This window comes from Cupressus sempervirens, chromosome 10 (genome assembly GCF_028749045.1).
Source record: "Cupressus sempervirens isolate cs-2001-9-10 chromosome 10, ASM2874904v1, whole genome shotgun sequence".
NCBI classification, from domain to species: Eukaryota; Viridiplantae; Streptophyta; class Pinopsida; order Cupressales; family Cupressaceae; genus Cupressus; species Cupressus sempervirens.
Genome location: NC_143127.1, coordinates 704,731,150 through 704,753,948, shown reverse-complemented (window position 1 = coordinate 704,753,948; position 22,799 = coordinate 704,731,150). Strand labels below are relative to the sequence as shown.

General features: G+C 36.7%; 1 protein-coding gene across 2 annotated transcripts in view; it reads left to right on the top strand.

Annotated features, from left to right (window-relative positions):
* The first annotated feature begins 946 nt into the window (after positions 1–946).
* The window catches only part of LOC149535768 (putative lysophospholipase BODYGUARD 1), an 86,456-nt gene continuing 64,603 nt past the window's right edge, over positions 947–22,799 (top strand). Inside the window, exons 1-3 of one of the 2 annotated variants that reach the window (XM_089807579.1) lie at positions 947–1,569; positions 11,646–11,986; positions 12,095–12,283. In XM_089807579.1, the coding sequence (XP_089663705.1) occupies positions 1,053–1,569; positions 11,646–11,986; positions 12,095–12,283 (1,047 nt within the window). In that variant the 5' untranslated portion in view covers positions 947–1,052. Of the gene's footprint in view, positions 1,570–11,645; positions 11,987–12,094; positions 12,295–22,799 lie in introns of both variants that reach the window. The other variant, XM_089807578.1, reaches the window with a different exon arrangement.

Sequence of the window (22,799 nt, the reverse complement as noted above, 5' to 3'; positions counted from 1 at the left end):
GTAAAGAAAACGAAAGATACAAATTTCTTAAAATAAATTGCTCAAGAATCCTCAAAGTAGCCTATAATCTATAGAAAATGAGAGAAGAAATGTTGGATGTTATGAAAGGTTAAGAATGCCACAACTAATATCCAGATGCTTCAAATTTATACATTCCAAGACTAACATGCAGACACAAATAGTTTTTTTTTCAAAAAAAAAAACAACAACACAAATTTGACAAAGCCAATGTTCTTCCTATACAAAGAATGCCTCAACTTCGTGATAAAGACATAGATGAATCCTCTTTTGAGCCCTGAGAAATGTGATTGTTACATTAACCTAGCTAATGCCAAAGATTTCTTTGGAAAATAAAAAATAATCTATCAAATTACTATAAACAAATGTAAAATGTAGGCCAATAAACATGCAAAATAACACGTGGTAAGACAACTAAACAAGCATGCAAAGTTACATATGGTTTGTTTTCATTTACTGTTATTTTTCTGCAGAGAAAATAAAAAGACTAGAGCAAAACTAAGAAGGACCGATAGAAAAATAGAAATAAAAAATCACAATTTATTTTAATAAAAAAATTATATAAGATCATAGGATAAAAATTGTTTGCACGCTTACCAAAGAATAAACTAATTGTCTCTAGTACAAGACTAATAATAAAGACACAAAGTAGCATCTAATAAAGGATACATCTATGTTTCATTTACTATATAAATTAATTACTATAATGTTCAACTTCTATCATTACAATTGATTTCTAAACTAAAAAACGTCATTATAAAGCTTTAAGTAATAAAATTATAGAATAGAGATGACACAAAGTGCAGAAAATATGTTAAAAATTTGTCCAGCAGAACTCTACCATGACACATGGCGCCTTCTCAATGGATCGCTAGAGTGACGTATGTGGGCATCTAATAGACCGAGAATAGGGAAATTCTTTGATCTTCTAGGCTACTGGATGCGGTGTCATAAAGTTCTAACCTTAAAATTGGAAATCTGGCTCGCACTCATTCACAAAACAAAATGACATGAAGGAGCTTTAAATATCACGTATGTACAGTTTCGTGTTATATACAGGGAATATGTGTCAACAAAGTCTGTGTAAGGATAAGGCCATTAACGAAAGCTGTGAATCAGACCAACAATTAGCCAATGTGGGCAACTTAGTTCCTCGGAGAAGCATTTTTAAGTCTCTAGCAGATGCTTTCATTGGAATATTAAATATAATTGTCTTTGCCTTTCTGGACTTGTTCGATTTTATTCTATGCATGGTGTACGGGGTGGTTGATTTTCTGGTGGAGAAAGAGCGGAGACCATGCTACTGTTTCGATGGCAATAATTCAGTAGAAGGTTTGTCAGAAACTTTGTATTCGAGGAAGAACTTTGTGAGGGAACTGGTAGTGGCTGTAGTTTGTTTCATGAAGAAACACGGTAGAACTGGAGTGGATTACGTTACCGAGAGAACTAATTGGAAATCCAAACATTTGGGGGGTAGGTGGTCTGATTGTGCTTGCCACAGATGTCTCTCATCAGATACACGGAAACTTTATGTTGAAGTTGCGGGGCAAGGTATGCTGAAACTAGTATTTCTTTTCCTTAGAAATAATGTTTGTGGGCCATTAATGCTATTTGTTGTCGTTGATGTTATAATTTAATGAAATTATCAGTAGTAACAGAAGTATAGTAGAAGCTGCACTTAAACATTCTCTAGGCCCAATGTAGCACTAATAACATGCAATTTTTGCTGTCAAGAATGCATGCCAAACCTGAGGGCTCTTGTCACTAGTAGTACACATGTAGTCCAAACTTGTAGCAGGAGCAAATAAAATAATATTGTATTATTACCTGAAAGGAAACTCCGTCGTTAAGCGCACTCAGGCTGGAGTAGTACTGGGATGGGTGACCTCCCGGGAAGTCCCGGTGCTTCACCCCTATGAGCATCACTTAGATCTAATGAGTGCTAAGTGTTCCATTTATTCTCTTGAGAGATGGATTCATGCTGAATCACAACTCATGAAACATGGGTCAATGAGTTTGACTCAAAATCACACAGTTAAATCCTGATAGCAATATCACAATTATATGTAGCAATCTATCTATTGGAAAATAGCCCTAATCTCCCATCTGCTTTTTTTATGGTTTAAATGTGGAACTGGCAGACAACAGAAGAAAAATTGTTCAAGAAAAAGTATAAGGAAATTTGAATGAAAAGTGAAAAGAACACAGAACAATTGTTGCAGAATGAATGACATTTTTCAATTACGTAGTTACTGTGTACTTATATTATTTGGACATTGATTGCTAAGTGAAAGTCTCCTCCAAACGTTATCTATTTTCTTGCCCTTGCAGGCTAATGAAATATTAACTCGGAAAGGGCAATACAAGATTAGAGAAAGCTAAGATCCATGTAACATCAGAATAAAATAAACAAAACTATTTATTCCATCCTCTCTCCTTGGCAACTATTCTTAGCTTTAGAGTTGAACTATGATGTAGTCAATGTAGGGGTTTTTATCATACCACCCCATCTTGGAACCAAAACATGAACGCACCCTAAAACAATACTAAACTCATTTACGATCAGGATAGACTGCGTCTGAGTTTCACTGACCACCCTAGGCCAAATCAAATCACTGAAAACCTTCAAAATTGATTCAGACCAAAAATGCATTTTCCATGTCTTAGAGACACATTTAAATGGAAGATTAACACTTTAACTAATGAAGCATGAAGATAGGGCATGCTGCTACTCAAATTACATTTTTATGAGTGGTTAGAGGCACAAGAGGACTCGACTTATCCAATTTCATTTCAGAACATTCAAAATCAGCAAATCACAGCTTTTTAATAACTGTATATTTTGTCAAATATTTGGCCTAATTTTCAGAGCCACAAAACCTTCAAATTTACCTTTGATGGAAAATCTTTGAAGAATGATTTTTGTCAACTAAAATCCCCAGTTCAAACTTACAATTGATATTCCCAAACTCCACTTGGTTTATGTGCAGCTGTGATGCCATAAAAATGCCCAGAAAAGGTTAAAAAAACAACTGGCCTGGAAAAACTTCAAATTTGATGGGTAAATTCTATTGATTCACGTTCTAGATGGAAAACCCATTATGAATCTACGTTTGGTTTGATTAAAGGCATTCCAATCACTCCAATGAGCTCACACCTTCAATAAATGCCTCTGAAGCCATCTATGCTGAACAGCACAAATTGCAGCGAATGGATTTTTCACAACAAACACATTAGGGTCTTCCACTCAATCTGCTGCAATATCAGCAATTTTTTTGTCATTTTGGTTCTGAAGCATCCAAATTCTCCAACAACCACGTTCTCATGGAGTTATTGCAGCCTAGTAAGGACAGATTAACACAAATATGTTTTTGGTTATCCAAATTCATGGACGTGGTTACCATCTTGTTGAACAATCCATCATCCACATGTCTTCAGATGTGGGATGTTTCTTTTGAATTGCGCAGCCATGTCATAGGGATGTCAATTGTTTTGAAAAACTGTCTATACTTGAAGATTTGTGATTTTGGACCAAAAATATGCTTAGGTCAGATACCTTTCACATTTGGGACCCTCAAATCCAATTGATACATAACCAAGTCTTGGACACTCTCTTCCAAGTTAGAAATTATTGAAACTATGAAAATTGTGGTACTTTTTATTATTAAGAAATTGTGGTATTATTTATTTTAAGAAATTGTGGTATTGCTATCAGGATTAAGGGTAGCTTGTTGAGTCAAACTCCAACATTGGATCCAAAAAAAGACATCATAAAAGATGCTTTCTTTGGTTGATGCTAATTGCCCGATTTTTAAGTTGTTTCTACATCATGATCAAACACACCAGGTAAGAGTTTGGGAGTATGATACTCACAAATTAGGGTTAAATTGTAGAAGAATTATTTTGATCTCTTGAGTAGGTCATAATGTTATTGGAATATTGTAATTCTTCTTTGATAGTCACCTTAGTCTTTAGTTTTAATAGGTAGTTTCTATATCTGTCTTTATTTCATGATTGTTTCTTTCAAAAATATCGTCTTATGTAAATCTCTATAAGGATTTTATTTCTTCTGTCTCATTCAATATCAATTTACATAACATGGTATAAAAGAGGGTCGATGGAATATCATAAAATTTGGTGATTTAAAAAAAAAAACCTCGAGCCTCTTTTGATCTATATTATTTTTCTAATTATTTTTCAAACTTTTAAAATAAAAAATCATTAGAGGTATTTTATGATTTTTCTTGGAAGAGTTTGCTAAAAATTGTGAGCTTGATCGATGGTTTTGATTGCACGATTTCCTGGTTTGAGAAAAAGTCTTTGATTTTTGAGGGTTGCATATACTTGCATGTGCTTTTTGTGAGTTGCATGTTGCTTGCATATGCTGTTTATCACACAAAGTTCTGTGTTTTGCTGCATGAAGGTTTCTCCAATGGGTTTTCATAAATTTTTCCCTTAAAAATATTGGAACGGGTTTTCATAATTTTTTCCCTTAATTTTTTTTTGATGGGTTTCCATGATTTTTTAGGTGGGTTTTAATAATTTTGTCCTTTGAATTTTGATTGATTTTGGGTTTATAATTTTTCTCTAAAAAATTTAGCATTTGCTCTTGTCAGGGAGGGCTCTTTGGTTTCTAGAAAGGTTTTACCATTTTTCTTTAAAAATGATGTTTATGCTGATCCATTTCTCGGATTTTGTGCCAACTATTTATTTAGTTTTTCGGTTTTGTTCTAAAAAATCATTCATAAATTCTATAATTTACAAAGTTGTGTGTGATTCCGTTGTAAAAACAATTATTTGTCATCTTGGGTTTGACAAATTTTCCTCAAAAATGGCATTTTTTTGTAGTTTATTTTGGGCGTCGTGCTCTTCTTTAAAAATTTGGAGGGTTTCTAGATTTTTACTCAAAATCGTGGCAGCTATTCTTAGCGTGTCTTTGGCTACATGGAGGGACAACTTTGTAATCCAACATCAAGTTGGATGTTTAGTAACGGTTTCTGGTCAAAAGCTTTGCAGATTATGGGAGCGTTAGTGACAGACTCATTTCAGTGGCAGGCTTTTGTCTCTTGTTGCAGAGCATTTTGAAGAAGCGGGCAGCCTTTTGTATTTTTAGATGGATTTCAGCTACTCTTCGTCATTGACATTCTGTAGATGGAGGGAGAGTCTTAACAATAGTAGAATGTTTTGAAGAATTTATAACCTCAAGACATGTAGAGTCTTTTGCAGGGTAGTTGGATGATAGCCATTAAGGGAGGGTATTCACAATTTTTACTTTCAAAAACATTGCCTTCGTAAATCTATACAAGGAGCTTTCATCTCCTCCATTTATTACAATATCAATTTACCATAACATATGTACTCTTCCACCATGTTTGATATCGTTAGAGCTTGTCTCGCTGGTTCTTTTTCCAGCCACTCACTAGATTATAGGTCGTTGTTGTGTGGGTTTTTGTCCACATTTAATCATTGACCTCTAACTGGTTTTTGTCTTTCTCATTCTTTGCTATCTTTTCTAGGGCAACTTATCTTCTTCATTCTCCTCTTGGACCTTGAGCTGACTACCTTGATTAATTTCCAGCTTTCTTCGATACATTTGCACATTCTTGTTCTTTTTTTTGTCCACCTTCATTGGTGCTAACAATGCTGGATTGTAGATTGACTCAAACTTTCCTAGAAGAACATCTGTGCATGCTTTCTTACCTTGTCATCATCTTCTTCTTTCCTTAAGTGTGCTTCCACTACCACACTGCTTTCTTTTTCATTTTCAACCTCCTCAAGGTTCTCATCATGTGCATTCTATTACGCTTCATTCACAACCACTTTCATGTCCTACAAAGGGCGTATCTTTGCTACCTTATAATGTCCCCAACTAGGACTTTACTTGATTTACCTGAAATTCTCGATTGGGTTTTTGATTATGCTTGGAATTGGAAATTTACTTAGTCTCTGTAATGTTCCCTTCTAGGAAGTTGTAAATTCCTAATGATAATGTACGTCATTATGAATTTAGAATAGATTAAATTAAAATGCATTTGATAGTTAACATACTAAAGCTCCAATTCCTTACTTCTCTCATAATCATAGACCCTAAGGAGGATGGAGATTTTCTTGTCATCATGGTGCAAGGAGAAAACAAATGACTAGGGCCAAAGGCACACCCAACTATCTAAACCACCTTGCAAAGTAAACACAACAAAAGCAAACAACAAAGAGAACAACACCAAGGAGAGAGAGAACAAACACTTCTATTGATTCATCAAATTATTAGCATACATGCTCAGCTGTAAGGTCTTCTGGGTTACGACTAGATACAAAATACATTACAAGATCCATGATCTAGCTTCAAATTTGCATTTTTAGACACATATGCTTCGAACCTTCTAGGTCCCTTAACTTCTACTGACTCACTAAAACTCGATCCTACACCTTCTTAAATACTTGTGTAGCCATAGGTCTGCCTATCATAGAAATTAAATCCTACATTAAATGCATACACAACCACAAGTCAGCTAACGACACTTATTAAATACAAATACCAAAATTAGATATATGCAAGGTCGGCCCAAACTGTAACTAGATGCAGACAACTCAGTCAAAGAAGGACCAAGACAAATACTGGCACTTGGAAATGGTTGGCACATACAGGAACTCGACACCAACAAGAACTCGACACATGCTAGGAACTCGGCAAAGCTTGGCACTGCAACTCGGTCAACACTATAAACTCGGCAGTAATTGGTAGAATGAATGAAAATGAGTAGGATTGCAAGGAAACCCAAGATGCTTCTGCATCACATAGGGCGCTTGGAAACCAATCTATAGGTAGGCTCCCTCAAGGCTTTAGGACCCCATCTACATTCAACTCTGGGATTCACCTACCTCGTGAAGATTTAGTCCTCTTTCTAACAAAATCAACCTATCCCTTAAAGGGGCAATAGCAAGTAATTAAGGATTAAGCTATGTATATACTAATATCTCATGTATTACGAATATATCTATATACATGTATGTATGTATATATGTGTATACATGTAAATATATGTGTATGTATATATATGTATATATGTGTGTATATATATGTAAAATACAACATATTGATATATAATTCTGATTTCCCCATCTGATGCAGGGAAGGGAGAAGTCCCCAAGGGAGATGTCCAAACTTGTAGCTAAAAACACCACAATGGAAATGACAAAGCAAACAATGAGCAACTCTAGCAAATAAGGAAGTATGATCTTCAACTATCATCAAGTTGACCTCCAAGCATAGATTACAAATTATTTAATAGACATGCCTCATTACTAAGGACATAAGCCTTATCCAATCTTCACTATCAAATTTCTTGACTATCCTTACTACCACCAAGCTACTATCCCCCCTCCCAAATAAGAATTGCTACCCTACTTATATACAAGATAGCGAACCACAAGTCGATTTATCTGATTAACAATCTCCAATAGAAAGAAACTTATTACAAACAATATAGGTTAGGGCCCAAATGTATAAGAACACCCCCAATTAGATACACCATGTTGTGCACACACACACAAGGAGGCCTATCACATTTATAACAACATAGAACAATGCACCATTAGGATTCGTGTGACATGAATCTCCTTCGCAAACCGAATCTTGCCAACCCGATTGTTAGAACAAGAACCAAATATAGGACTGAATCAATCTTAAGATAACTTCATCTAGAGAACATCGGATCAAGATGTGAAGCTAGACATAGGATCTCCAGGATGCCTAGATCATATCATAAGGATTGCAAAAGATAATGAAGCAATTGGACCGATTGATACCCAAAACACAAGAAATTGTCCAGTTGGAACAAAAAAGAAACAAATTGTAAAGAAATGCTTTTGGGTGATGTAAGATTCCCAACTACCCCTGAATGCTTTTGCATCAGACACCTCAGGTGAATAGAAGATCTTCCCTAAGGGGAACTTATGAACACCTGACAGGATTCAAGACATAAATCCCATGCTCATTCTTAATCCACATGTCCTCCTCATTAGTAAGGTACATTCTCTGCAAATGGCTATTCCAACTATCGAAATTCACAAGTCCAGTAGTATAACATCCTTCAACAAGCATTGCTCTGCTATTGCTTCCACATCCTCTGCTTTGATTATCCAACCAATTGCCGCTGCTATTGTTTCTAGTACATTTAGCAACCAAAATATTGCTCAAAAAATCAATGTTGTCAAAAACTGACGAAATCAAAAAACCCACTTCCCAAATGAGGTCAAACACCCAAATCTCAAATCAAACTTGAGCTACAAGCTCACATGTAAATTTTAGCAGCATAACTTCGCTAAAACTTACAAATTAAATCACAAATCACACACATATTTTGTACCCATCCAACCGGGTTGAATTGAAGCATGGAAACAGAGGGGAACACTAGTTCTCATCCTCCAAACATTTAGCAACAAGAAACAGAAGGTAAAACGAAGCGAAACATTAAAATGAGAAGACTCTACCTCACAGCCAAAAGGTCTAAAATGGGAAATGCAACAAATAAATAACAATAGATCTGCTGAAAGGGGGGAAATGCTCAACAACACAAGATTTTCTTGCTACGAGACGAGACCAACCTCGTGACAATCTGCCAAGCCAATCTCACCCAATGAACAAAAGAAAGATTTGCCACAAAAGGGTTTGAGTAATTTCGCTCTCAAAACACAATGTGGCAAAGTGCAAAGTGAAATAAAAGAGTTCCTTTTGCCAATATAAGCACTTTTTAAAGTGACATAATAATTAGGTTATTAAAATAACTTAATAATCAATTGGCCCCTTTTCCTAATTATATCAGGCAATTCCAATTGCTTGTAATTCAACTATGGAAAACTAGCCGGTATATATTAATACCTTTAGATCAACATAAAGTTTCCATTAAACTATTAAATTGCATTAAAGTAATATCTTCTACGACCACTCCAGAGTCCTAAATGCACAAATATGTTCACGGGTCCAAACACCAAATGCATTATGAATCCAGATTTACCAATTAGTGGAGGATTAATTAACCTATTAAGGCAGTTACATTGCCCATACAGGGACAACATTGACTTAGTATGAATGACCAAATCACTAACTCCATGTGCCACTGCCAGGGATATAAATCTTGTACAATAAACAAACAACATCAAGAGTAGATGCACTATACATACATACATGTGTGTGTGTGTGTGCCAAAGAAATAAGTGCACAAAATCATGTAATAAAGCATTTAATTAAATTCATTTAAATAATCCATTAAAATCATTGTAGAAGTTCACTATAAGAGCAAGATAAATATATGTAGCACATTCACATCAACAATGAGTCCAGCAATATCTATCTTATGATCATAAACAAAAAAGCACGTCCAAATACAAAATAATCTAATATCATCATAAGGCATCATGTCACATCACTAGCATCATCATGCAGATATGATCAAATTAAATGGTATAGCATCTAACATTTATCAGCTATGATACTGCAACCAAAATAACCATAAAGTCATTGAAGCATCTCAAATGCAATACATGAGAACACATCAAAGTATCTCTCAAATCAAAATAAGCCAAGGTACAAAATGCAAACATGGAAGGCACTATAGGGTGTTTATTTTGCATTAACACAACCTTGATGCTTCAATTTTGTTGTCTTGAACTTTTTCCTTACACACATGCCCTAGCTCTCATTCTTTCCTACATTTGAAGCATACTCCATTTTTCCTCTTGTCCTTTTGCTTGCATATGTGTCATGGCCTCCATATATCTTTGCACCAAGGGCATGATTTTTCTTCTTCGCCACCCTTGTGCCCTTGTTCCCATCTTGTTTCATAATGAAAGCATAAGCTCTTCCTCCTTAGCTTCTCTTTATTATTATTAGGTAGAAATGGTCTCTTGTGTTGAACCCTCCACACAAGAGTGATCTCTACCCTTTGTTTTGGAAACGTTGAGTCGAGTGGCTCTAAGGATTGCGTCCTCAAGAGTGGGTTGGCTCATTGGCTAAGTTGCATCAACTATTTTCCCTCAAGCTAAATAGTAAATATAAATTAGGTCTAATAATATAGTTGCAAAAACCCCTAATTTGCTCCTCAACACACAACAGCTAGCACAAATTCTTGAGAAAATTGGGATATCTTATGAATGTATCAAAATCATGCTTTTACCATGTTTTTTGTGTTCCAATTGCATCAAACTTATGTTTCACAGTTGTGGAGGCTGTACACGAGTTTTTAACGTAGACTCACTGATTTTTGGCAGGTACTTGCCAAAAACTGGTTGAGTATTTATTGTAAATGTGTCCCCCTTGGCTTGGCGAGTAAATCCTTAAGAATCTCCCAAATTAAATTATGGGTATTCACTAGGTTTGTAAACTATTATTCAATCCACTAGTGCTTCTGGCTTCAAACTACCAAAATATGTAGTCAACTCTAGCTTTAGAAGGTTTACTATTTTTTACGATATCAAATTTGGCCATTTTTTGGGAGCTTGTTCTACTGGCTTACCTTCTATATATTTGTCACCAATTAATTCATCTATGGCCTCATGTTGTTGGGCAATTTTTTAATTCTCTTATCTCCTTTGTAGTATCTACACTTCCTCTGTGATGCAATCATACATTAGGCCTCCATCTTGAACACAACTTCTTGTTATCCATGCTCTTTTTGTTCCGTAAGGTTACGTTTATGCCATTATTGTGTAGCATCAAATTTTAGATTTGTAATCAATAAATAATTGAACATAATAGTAGAGCTTTGTGTTTTGTTACTATGAAAAGACAAGTACATAGTAACATACTATGATAAACCGCCTGAAGCTATTCGCTAGAATAACTGTCCTGAAAATTAGGAATCTCGATTCTCATATATGCAGTATTTCCACTAGCATAAAATACTTCTCCTACCAAACATAATTTCTTCCTTCTCTCCTCCCTATGGAGACTAATTTAGAAAATTTCCTTGTTGAATTAGCTATCTTTGAATTGAAATAATTCTTTTCACGGAAACTTGTCTTCTATTATAATGAACTGTTGATGTTCTCTTACATGACTGACTGATTGATTGTACTTGAGATGAGCTGAGCTGGATCTTTACTGAAATGACTCATAGTTGTCACACTGAAAGTCTGGTTTTCTGCCAACTTTCTTTACGATTTAAGATCACTGGAAGGTGGAATCATTTGGGTTATGCCATAAGTATCCACCTATAACTTACAGTAATTTAACTTTATTCAAGTCATCCTTTATATGTAATCCGTTTATGCCAGTATTTCCCTCTTTACAATACATAAATCTTGTTTATACTTCAAAAAGACAGTTAGGCATCCATTTTGAACTCTTACAGAAGTGATTATGGATATATAGAACTTTTTATTGAAATGATTCAGTAATGTATCTTTCCATTGAAATCTAATGGAATATTTCATTTTCATTCTTCAACTCTTATGTAAATTATTACCAAAATGTAGTAATATCAGGGAAAATTTGCACTCTGCTATGTTCACATCTCCACATAAAATACCAATGTTGAAGGTCTATTAAAATTTATAATTTAAATAAATTTCTCTAACATTTTAACATTTTGTGGCCTTATCTATTCCTTACTGTTTCCTTGTAATGGCAGGCTCGCATAATTGTGCTTCGGGTATGGATGTGATATTCATACATGGGTTTCTTTCTTCATCCTCTTTTTGGACTCAGACTGTTTACCCCAAATTTTCTGAAGCAGGAAAGTCAAAATATAGGCTTTTTTCAGTTGACCTTCTTGGCTTTGGAAAGAGTCCTAAGCCAATTAATTGCTTATATACAGTAGAAGAGCATATAGACATGATAGAACGGTCAGTTTTTCACCCATACGATGTCAAGTCCTTCCATTTAGTTGCTCATTCAATGGGTTGCATCATTGCTCTAGCATTGGCTTCCAAGTACCCATATGCATTGAAGTCGATAACACTTTTATCTCCAGTGAGTACCATATGTTCTCCTCCTACTTGAATCTAACAATGTTGACATTGCTCCGCTAATTCTTTTGGTTTTTTGTGATAATAATCTCATCTTATTTTCTGAATACAGCCATATTATTCAGCACCACCTGGGGAGCAAACATGTCATTTTGTGCTGAAAAGAGTTGCACCCAAAACAATCTGGCCTCTCCTAGCTTTTGGCTCATCCATAATGTCATGGTATGAGCATATTGGTAGAACTGTTTGTCTAGTAGTATGCAAGAACCACCGATTATGGGAATGGATTCTAAAGCAGTTGGTAAGGAGCAGGTATATATCATCCTGTAGTGCGTAGAGATAAATATATATACACCCAAATGTTTGCTTGTATAACTTTGATCCTTACTATCCTTAAGAGTCAGGATTTTATAGAAATTTACTAACTTCTATGCTATCCTATTTGAATTATTTTCAAATTAACAAACATTAGACCATGTGTGTGTGGAATTAGTGTTCATTTGTTGCTGGAATGAAACATTGTTACAATTGGATGAATCAAGGATGAAAATAACAAGAAACATCAACCAGAAACAAGATTGGCACAAATGTTTTAACCTAGAAACTCCATTGTGGGCAAAAGCTTGCAGTTAATGTGAGTCATTTGCAAACTTCAAATTATATTGCAAAGGTATTTTAAAATTGTTTTACTAATGCAATTTACTCTGCTCATTTTATCTGGTGAAGGAATTATCTCGATCTAAAGATTGTGATCCATTCAACCGATCAAGACTTACAGTGGCTATTGTTTCAAATAAATATTTGTGGTGTGCTATTATGAGGCACCAGATCTTCTGCTAAAAGCCTGAATACATCTACAAAACAAGTAGCAACAGACCTGCTTAAACAATCTGTAAATGGGTTTAGCAGGCACTCAGAGACAGCTAGGATACAAAATTATTAGAAACAACAGCATAAAAGCTACCATAGAAAGAGATAAAATGAAAATATCATCCTTCTAAAGAAGCCAGAAAATAGAACATGGAAAACATACTCCCATTCAGGGAAGCTGAAGAAGATCCCACTGGGACATAACTGAACCACTGGGAGCAGTTTTGTATCTTTCATATGCCTTATTGTGTACTTCTCTCCCAGATCCCTTCAATGCCAATATCGTAGTCAATAAAACACCGACTGCCACCTCCAAAACATCATAATCCCTTTTATCATTTTCACTCATCTAAATGAGTGCACTGACTTGTCATTGCCCAACCATGGCAATTTGTGACCACTTGATATATCCAGTAGAACTTTGTTGAGAGATATCAATAGCAGAGCATTGTGGCGAGCTACCACCATGTTCTTAATCACTGCAGTTAGGTTTTTGTAGAAGTTTGTAAGGTTGTTCACGTCCATTATTAAGTTTTGTATCTGTTATCTAAATTTTTACCCCTCGGCTCATTTTAGGTAGAGTCATAGTTATGTCAATCAATGGTGCATTTTTTGTTTGAACCAAATACAAGAGTCAGATTTGCAGCAAATTGAAGGGTTACAAAGCAACAAGGATACGTATGCAATACATCATTTTGGTCATAAAAGGAAAAAAATGAACTAGCAGCTACAGACTCTACCATCAATAGCAGCGAAGTAAAGGAAGCATTTACAAGTTTGAAATGCCATCAGCAGAAGTACATCTGCAACTGCTGTAAGAGGAAGGAAGCAGAGTTTTTCCTGAATAAAACTTTACCCCAAAGTCTCAGATCTAAAGAGAAAACAACAAAGAGCTTCCAGATTTTTGGAAACGATAACAAGCTTCAAATTTTTTTTCTTTTTTCTGTAAGTTTGTATTGAATTTTGTTATATAATATTTATGAATGATATTTTATAAATCATTTATTTGATATTATTTAAAATATAAAAAATATGAAAATTGGCTTATAAAATAAAAATAAAGATTTTATTTTCAATCATTTAAAAAAATCATTAAATAATTTGTAATTTATTATTTTTAATGAACATTATTATATCAATAATATTGTTAAGTAATTTAATTATCACTAAATAAATATTATTAATGTAATTAATTTTGTTTAAACAATAAATTACAAATTACTTAATAATTGTTAAATAAACGTATTGAATACTTTATAGTTCATTACTTAATTGATATTTATTAAGTAAATGGATTATAAGTTATTTAATAATTATTACTTTAAGTACAAGATAAGATATTTATTTTTATCTCTACAAGTCAAACAGAGATATTTTGGAGAGTTATTTCAAGGTGTCTAAGGTCATATTGATGGGATTTGAAGATCAGAAACTTATTACTTTTTAGAGACTTGTTGTGGGATATTTTGAGAGATAAGAGTGCATTAATGAGGGATCTTTATGTTGATATTGTGGAGGCATGACTTTTGGGCCATATTTACACCTTTTTGAAGACTTTTTAGGGGCTCAAATTTGGCCTTGAAAACTAAATTCGACCAAGGAGTTGTTGCTTGCATTAATGATGTAGTTGGATGGAAAAAAACATAAGTATGAGCTTGAGGCTCATTTGTAAGAGTTCCCAGTTTTTTGTAAGAGAGCTATTATTGTGATTTCTTCTCGAGTCCTTCATCGTTTGCATACAGATTGTTTTATAACAATTATGGGAATTCTATTGTCTCACCCTTTGAAATTTTGAATGGAAGAGTTGTTTGAAGATCTTTTCCGAGGTTCATCTTGTTGTATGAAAGGTACTGATTTGTTGTCATTATTGTGATTCATCTTGAGTCCTAAGTGAGAATCCTTTAGTTTTTTACCATTTGCAAAATGAGTAATCTGTTATTAGAATTGTGTCATATTTGAACCGTTTCAAGAAGGTTTCATTGTGTTAAGAATATCAATCTCATTTCAAGTTCGGTGCATCACCTTAGTCTTAAGTTTTAATTATGTTATCCCTCTATCTCTTTCCCTCCGAAGTTCTAAGTTATGTTTGAAGAGAAAATAGGTGAAAGCATCTCATAAGGAACCAACCTAGAATTCAGAGATTTACTCCCATTTTAGGTAACCCACAGACCTAGGAGTATTTCCATGTTTCTCGAAGTGACTGGGTTTTAGAACTCAATCTGGGTGCAACTTTTAGAGATAACATTATCTTCTCATGCATTACCTCATTTCCTAGCTTGAGTCTACTCACCATAGCATTAAGCCTGTAACACTAGGAGAAGCATTTCTTTCATCTTGAACTCAAGCCATCCTGCAATTCCTCCACGATACCCAAAGGCCTCACTAGAAGCTCCATAAGGCTTTCCCTACCTTTTGTTGCATAGACAACTTATAGAGCATAAGACTCCGATTGTTTTTACATTGCATTAGGAGTCACATATTTATACAATAGATATGATGAATCTTGTGGACAATAGGTTCAACAAAATAACAAATAATATCCTAAATATGCTACAAAAAAATAACAAATCAACACAAAAAGAAAACATAACAATTGAAGGATGAATAATGCAATATCCAACATTACCACTTGTTAAATCATTGCTTTTAAGCTCAGTTACCAATATATATACATGCAAAGAAATGAAAGAACTATAAAAAATTAAAACATTTGATAGAATGATATTTCCAGGGCCATTTTAGGGTTTAGGAGCAAAAAATAGGTTAAAAAAGTCTTTTGCTCATGTGCTAAATAAGTGTTTTAAGTGTCAAATACAAAAAAGAAAGTCTTTTCAGTCATCTGGGCTTGCGGGGGCTATTGGAGGTGCTCTTGGATGCGAAAGTTGGCTGAAAGCCACTCCCAACCAACAGGAGGTGGGATGGCTTCCACCTGCCTCCAACTAGCTAGGAGTGGCTTCATGGCTTCCACCTGCCTCCGGCTAGTTGGGAGTGGCTTTCGGCTAGCTTTTACCCACCTCTACTTTTGAATCCACTCCCTTTTTTGCCTCTGCAGTAAGGAATCCCACATCGTCTTCTAAGCTTTTAACTACTAGTAAGTAATGCTTCCGAAAAGTACCAATCTTCACATTTGCAAGAGGCTTTTTGAAGATGCTTGTTCATTATTCCTGTGTTGAGCAGCAAAGGAGTTTAATGTTGTTTTTTTGAACATGTTCTTGTATAAAGTTGCAATCAACTTCAATTTGCTTGGTCTATTCATGAAACACTAGATTACAAACAAGCTTGAGAACTCTGTGATTTTCACAATAAAGGATTATGGGTTAGTTTTAAGGTGCTTCCAATCTTCTAACACTTGATGTAGCCAAACTATTGCACAATTTACTGCACTTTCTGCATGATATTCTACTTCTATTGAAGAACAAGCATTAGTGGCTTGTTTCTTACTTCCTAAATAAATAGAAACTAGGCCCAAGAAGAAAACAAATCTTGATGTGGATTTCCTATAAGAATTTATCATTCCTTTTATATTTAATTCATGATTCGATGTACCTTGGATATACCTTAGAACTCTCTTTGCTACTTTTCAATGACACATCTTTGGTTCTTGTATGAATTTTGAAAGATAATTTTCAACAAAATGGATATTTGGTCTAGTGCATGTTAAGTAAACCAAACCTTACAACACTTTTGTTTGAACAAGGTTGCATGGAGTGTTGTGTGGTAAGCCTTTTCAACCTACGTAACTAGGTTCGCACCTTGGATCCTCAAACCGAGTTCAGGTCCTCAAAATGGTATGCAGTGAGTCCAAGTAGGGTTTGCATTTGGACTTGTGGGTCCGTCCAAGTCCAAACCACTATGAACCTATGCAGACCCACAAGTCCAAGGGTGGGCCCTGCGCTGACCCAAGTTGTTATTTGGAGCCTAATCAGACTCAGGTTAATTTTTCCCCACTTTATTCGGCATAGTTTCCACCCATATTTTACTATGGGGGTTTGGGGACAGTGCCCCTTGCAGGGTCTTAGGGCAGAGCCCCACGTGTGCAACTATTTTTTCTATTAGACGACTTATTCTAGCCCTAATTTGGTAAGTGGCAAAAAGCTTGTATAAAATGGCTTAAGGTTAGGGATTTCATTAGGTATGATGAGATTTTTGCTTCTTGCAACGGTATTGAGTTGTAAGGGATAAAAAATTGTTTCAAGTTGTAATCACTGGATAATAAGAATATTGGATTCATTGTTGGTGGAGATAGCTAGGGCTTAGTTGAACCACGTTAAATCTTTGTGTCTCACATTCTCTTCTGTGTGGTTTATTATTTTCTGATACTGGTTATATTTGCATGTAGTTATTCTTTTTGTCTCTTTAATCCTAACAAGTGGTACTAGAGCGAGGTTGTTTTAGTTATCCTTTGTAGGAAGGTCTCACAGTTGAGTGGGAGTCTCACGGTTGAGTGGGAGCAATGACAGACGAGGGTAAGTTAAAGGTTGAGAAGTTTACTGGGCATAACTTTTAGCTTTGGAAAATGCAAATGGAGGGATATCTTTATCAGAAGGATTTATGGCAGCCATTGCAAAGAAAATCCAAGAAATCGACAACTATGACAGATAGGGACTAGGATATTTCGGATAGAAAGGCACTTGGAAGTATTTGATTATGTTTGGCACAATCGGTGGCATTTAATATTATGAAAGCAAAGATGATTGAAGAGTTGATGCAAACCCTAGCAAAGTTGTATGAAAAGCCCTTCGCTTCAAACAATGTATTTCTCATGAAGCGTTTTTTAATATGAAGATGACAGAGGGTGGATTGGTTGCCGATCATTTAAATGAGTTTAATATGGTTACTAGTCAATTATCTTCTGTAAATGTTACTTTTGATGAAGAAATTAGGGCTCTCTTGATTTTGTGTTCTTTGCCTGAAAGCTGGAATGGCTTGGTAATGGCTATGAGTAATTCTATTGCTGGATCTAATACCCTAAAATTTGATGATGTTATTTGTGTGATTGTGAGCGACAAAACTCATAGGAAAAGCTTGGTGGATCTACATCAGGAAATGTTTTGAACACACAGAGTAGAGGAAGAACAAATCAAAGAGGAAACAATTATGTAAATCGTGGAAAATCAAGAGAAAAACCAAAGGGAAAGAAGTCTCAATCCAGAGGACCAAGAGATTGGTGGTACTATGCGAAACTAGGGCATAAGAAGAAGAAAGAATGTTGGAATCAAAAGAACAATAAAGGAGACAAACAAGAAGGAAACAAGGAGACAAATGTGGTAACTAATAAATTTGAAGAGGATGCTTTGCTTCTTTTCTTAGAAAATGTTGACGATTCACGAGCTTTATTTCATGCTACTCCCTGTAGATGTTATTTTCTTGATTATGTCTAAGGGGATTTTGGGCTTGTTTATTTGGGAGATAATAAACCCTCTCAGATTGTTGGAAAGAGGAAAATTAAGATTAAGTTGCAGAATGAGAATCATTGGCTACTACAAGAGGTAAGATATATTCCAAGACTGAGTAAGAATTAACTTTCAGTAGGAAACTAGGTAATGAGGGTTGGACAGTTACTTTTAATGATAAAAATTGGAAGGTTTCAAAAGGTTTCTTAGTAGTAGCAAAAGGTGTGAAAGTAGACACCTTATATCTTTGTATAAGTCATACCATTCCTTCTACTTTAATTGTTTCAGAGAAAAATGAATGTTGAGGAACAATTGTTGCAGTTGAGCAGGGAGAACAAATAGTTGTAGATTTTGAAACAACATTGACACAACACACTTGGGCACATGAGTGAGAAAGGTATGAAATTACTTCATTCAAAGAAACTTTTTCCAGGTCTAAAATGTGTCAATATGGATTTCTATGAAAGTTGTGTGTATGGAAAACAAAAGAGAGTTAGTTTTGTGAAGAGTGGGAAGGAAAAGAAAAATGAAAAATGAGAGCTTGTGCATACAGATGTATGGGGACCAACTCAGGTATCTTCCCTTAGTGGCTCTCATCATTTGTTACATTTATTGATGATGCAACTAGAAAAGTATGGGTTTATTTCCTTAGACATAAATCTGATGTATTTGTAACTTTTAAGAAACGGAAAAGCTTGGTTGAAAATGAGACTGTAAAAGGCTAAAATGTTTCAGATTTGATAGTGGTGTTGATTATTGTAGTATTGAATTTGAAGATTATTGTAATGGTATTCGTAGACAAAAGATTGTTCCAAAGACTCCACAAGGAAATGGAGTGGTTGAACACACGAACAAGACAATGATGGAGTGTGCAAGGAGCATAAGGTTGCATGCTGGACTGCCCTTAAATATGTGGCAGAGGTTGTCAATACTATTGTATATTTGATTAATAGAGGTCCCTCGACTCTTTTGGGTTGTGGTATTCCAGAGGAAGCATGAACTGGTAAGAAGGTGAGCTATTCTTTTCTCAGATACTTCAGTTGTAAAGCATTTGCACATATAGATTTTGAAAATAGAATCAAGCTGGAAGCTAGGTGAAAGAAATGTGTATTTGTTGGATATGACATTGATGAATTTGGTTATAGACTTTGAGATTGTGAAAGTCATAAAATTGTAAAAAGAAAGGGTCTCATATTCAATGAGAAAGTGTTGTATAAAGATTTGTTGTAGTAACATGAGAAAAAAAAATGATTATTGTAGTACTGGATAATACTCCAAAAAAAAAATTGAAAAAAAAGAAAAGAAAAGAAAAAACTCGGAGGATGGCCGTAAACACCTGTTCTGCGGGCAGCTCCGCGGACACTTGTCCTGCGGGCACCTTTCCTGTGGACATGGTATTTCGCAGGTGTTTCCTCTCGTGGGTTATTTTTATATAACCGCACATAAACTTTATACCTCCCTCAGACGACATTATATCCCACGGATGTTAATTTTATGTCACCATAGATGTAAATTTCAGCGGCTAAGAAAACAAGGAACCAGTGGTGTAGCATCTATAGTTTATGAGAAAGAAAATTCAGGGCCTCGGGAAGAGGGGGTGGATGTAGTTGAAGGAACCGGGAAGGTTGTCGTTGGACCTTTGTACTGAAAGATCGAGGGCAAGCTTTACATGCTGATTTTCGCTCAAGCGGCTTACGTTTTCCTCTTGGCAGCAAAGGTTCCTAAATCTTGTGGCTGTGCACGATAGCTTTTTAATCTCGGGTCAATTTATACCTAGTATAAATTATCCTTGGCGTGCGATTTCGTTCCTCATTCAGCTACGTGAATCGTTGGTTGTGGTTTTCGGCGAGAGTTTGATTTGGAGTTCCTGTTTCATGTCAGATCTTTTTCCAGTCCCGCGGCTTTGATCTAACCATTTGCTGACTGTGTTTCAAAGCGGGGGGTGTTTTGCATGTTCACGGCTTCACTTGTTTTAAATCTCCGTGGGAGAAAAAGAAGTATTTAGGAAGGGATATTCTCGGGAAGTTCCAGAGAGAACTTTGCTGCGGAAAACAAAAGCGTTAGGAGGAAAAACCCTACATTATAAAGGTAAGCCAAGAGGCCGTTATTATGGAATCCGCAGGGAAACAAAAGCAGTGGAAGAACTAGCTAAAGACAAGTATGGAAAAGAATGCTAGAGTCTTGGCTTCTGGAATCCGAGTTGCAGGGCCATTAACATCCATCAGTAAGAAGCAAAAAGTAAGGGTTGAACTCTCACATTGTACGGTTCAATTTGAAGGGCTCAATGGCAGCGAATGTTGGAAATGGTGGCAAGAAACTCTGAACATAGAGGTAATTAAACAAATTATGGTAGGAGCACAAGTGCATTGGGCCATACAGCTTCTAGTTTTCTCCATTCGATTGTTTGAATCGGTTTTGCGAACCATGATAGAATCATACAATAGGCATAGTGGAACCAATACAATTTTGTACAAGAAGCATCGCATGACAGTTCCTTTCATACCTAAGGATTTTGCTAGGGTTTTTGGCATCCCTGGCCAAGGAGGGTGGAAAGTGGAAATCAAGAACCACAAGCTGTCACAGGAACGAAAAGAATATTGGGTGAAGTTAGTAGGCCGCGATCTTACGCCTGAAGAAATGGAATCAGTGGTCAAGGGTGCCAAATGCAGAGGGCTTCGCGAGATTTTATTCGGAAGGGCCACTGGAGATGCATCATGGATGTCATCAAAAGCAAGTTGACAGGGGCAAGTCGGGTGTCGGATATAGCTTTGCCACAGATTGTATTCATGAATGACATCATGAATAGCACAGTGTATGATTGGGCTACAGTCCTCATTGACAAGATGGAGGAGTTTATGACACTTCAATACCGGACGTTCTTTATGCTGCACCATGCCATTGGCCTGTTTCTGGAGGCAGCCATTAATCAGATACCATTGGATGATTTTGAGGTTCCACCGAGGGGAAAGTTGGCACTAGGAGAGCCTCCAATATTCTATTGGAGACATTTGGACACGGGTGGAACAACAGCGCGGTAGAAGAAGGTATTCCAAGGATTAGAGGCATATGGAGACACGGATAGCAGACGGGAGGACACTTCAGAGAGCAGCAGGGCCGAGTTTGAGGAAGAGAGTACTTCTGCGAAAGTTGGCAGCGACTCAACAGTTAGCGAGTCCACATTCTTCACCCCAGCGCAGTTGGCAACTTTGGCGCACTTGACCACTCCCACTTCACACATTCCTCTATTTGGCCAGCGTCATGCACCAGTCGTTATGACTCCACCGACAGTGGCAGATGTTGTCCCATGGGTAGTGGTAGATGTTGTCCCACGGACGTTAGATGTTGCAACGACAACCACTTCACATGTTGTTTTCTTGGCGACTGTGGCGGATGTTGTTTCTCCTATGGCCGCGACCGAGGGCATGCCTTCCTAGTGCTGTACACCAGACCCCGTTGCGTCAATAGAGCAAGCCCCAAAGTTGGTAGAGTCGCTAGCCCGAGAGCCCGAACCTCATGTTCGATTAGATGTGATTGGCTCTGATGCTGTGGTCACTATTTTGTCCTCCTTGTTGATGGAGGCGCAGCCAACACAGTCAGCACAACTAGCACAACGAGAGGAGAGTATCGAGCTAGCATAAACAGAGCAGCCCGAGAAGATGGAGGTGATGGATAGAACGAGCGTATTTTCTGTGGCAGCAGTTTCGACTCATTCCTGTAGAGGTCGATCCGTCCATTCAATCCCCGAGGCATGGAGTGGTCTCCCCAAGACCAACCACTATATCCGAGCCATAGGAGGTGGCAGTTCCACGGTCTGAGGATGCATCCAGGAAGGAGGAGGCGGCACCAGATGTGGACATGGTTACCGCAGGAGTGGCAGAGACGAGTAGTGATGGGGAATGGACCATGGACGATGTGGTGAAGGAGGATTATGGGTCAGATGTGGACAGATGTAGGGACTACCTCAGGGCCATGCGGGTTGCACTGAAGAAAAGACACACCATTGCATTACAGGCGTTGACTCGTCGGAAAGAGTTGCATTTAGTCCGGGCTTATATCAGGGGGGTTTCTCTGAAGCAGTTCTATTTGTGCTTTGAGGACAGGGGATGGCCAACAGTTGAGACACCTGAGATGTTGGCTGATTGGGCCATCGAGCCTAAGTTGGGGCCGTGCACCACTCCGATGGAGAAGCTGGCGCATGAAATAGTGGGATTGTACAAAGAAGTCTATTATGTTTGCAGACATGCAGAGGTGGATAGGGCAGCAGAAAAGGTCACAACTCGGAGGTCTCTGATAGTAGAAAGGGAGGCTAGAGAAAAGTTAAATGCGGACTTGGCTAGCCAGCAAGCAGCGTGGGTGGCTGAGCATGCAACACTTTTGCGGGATAAGGAAGCGGCTGAGCAGGAATTGCAATTAGCTAAGGCCCAGGCTTTGGACACAGCGCTTCTTCTGAAGGAAGCCGTAGAGGTTAATACGCGGATTCAGAAGAATTTGTGCATCCGAACGGATCAAGTGTATGAATTGCGCCGACAATAACATTCTTCAGGATTACAACCT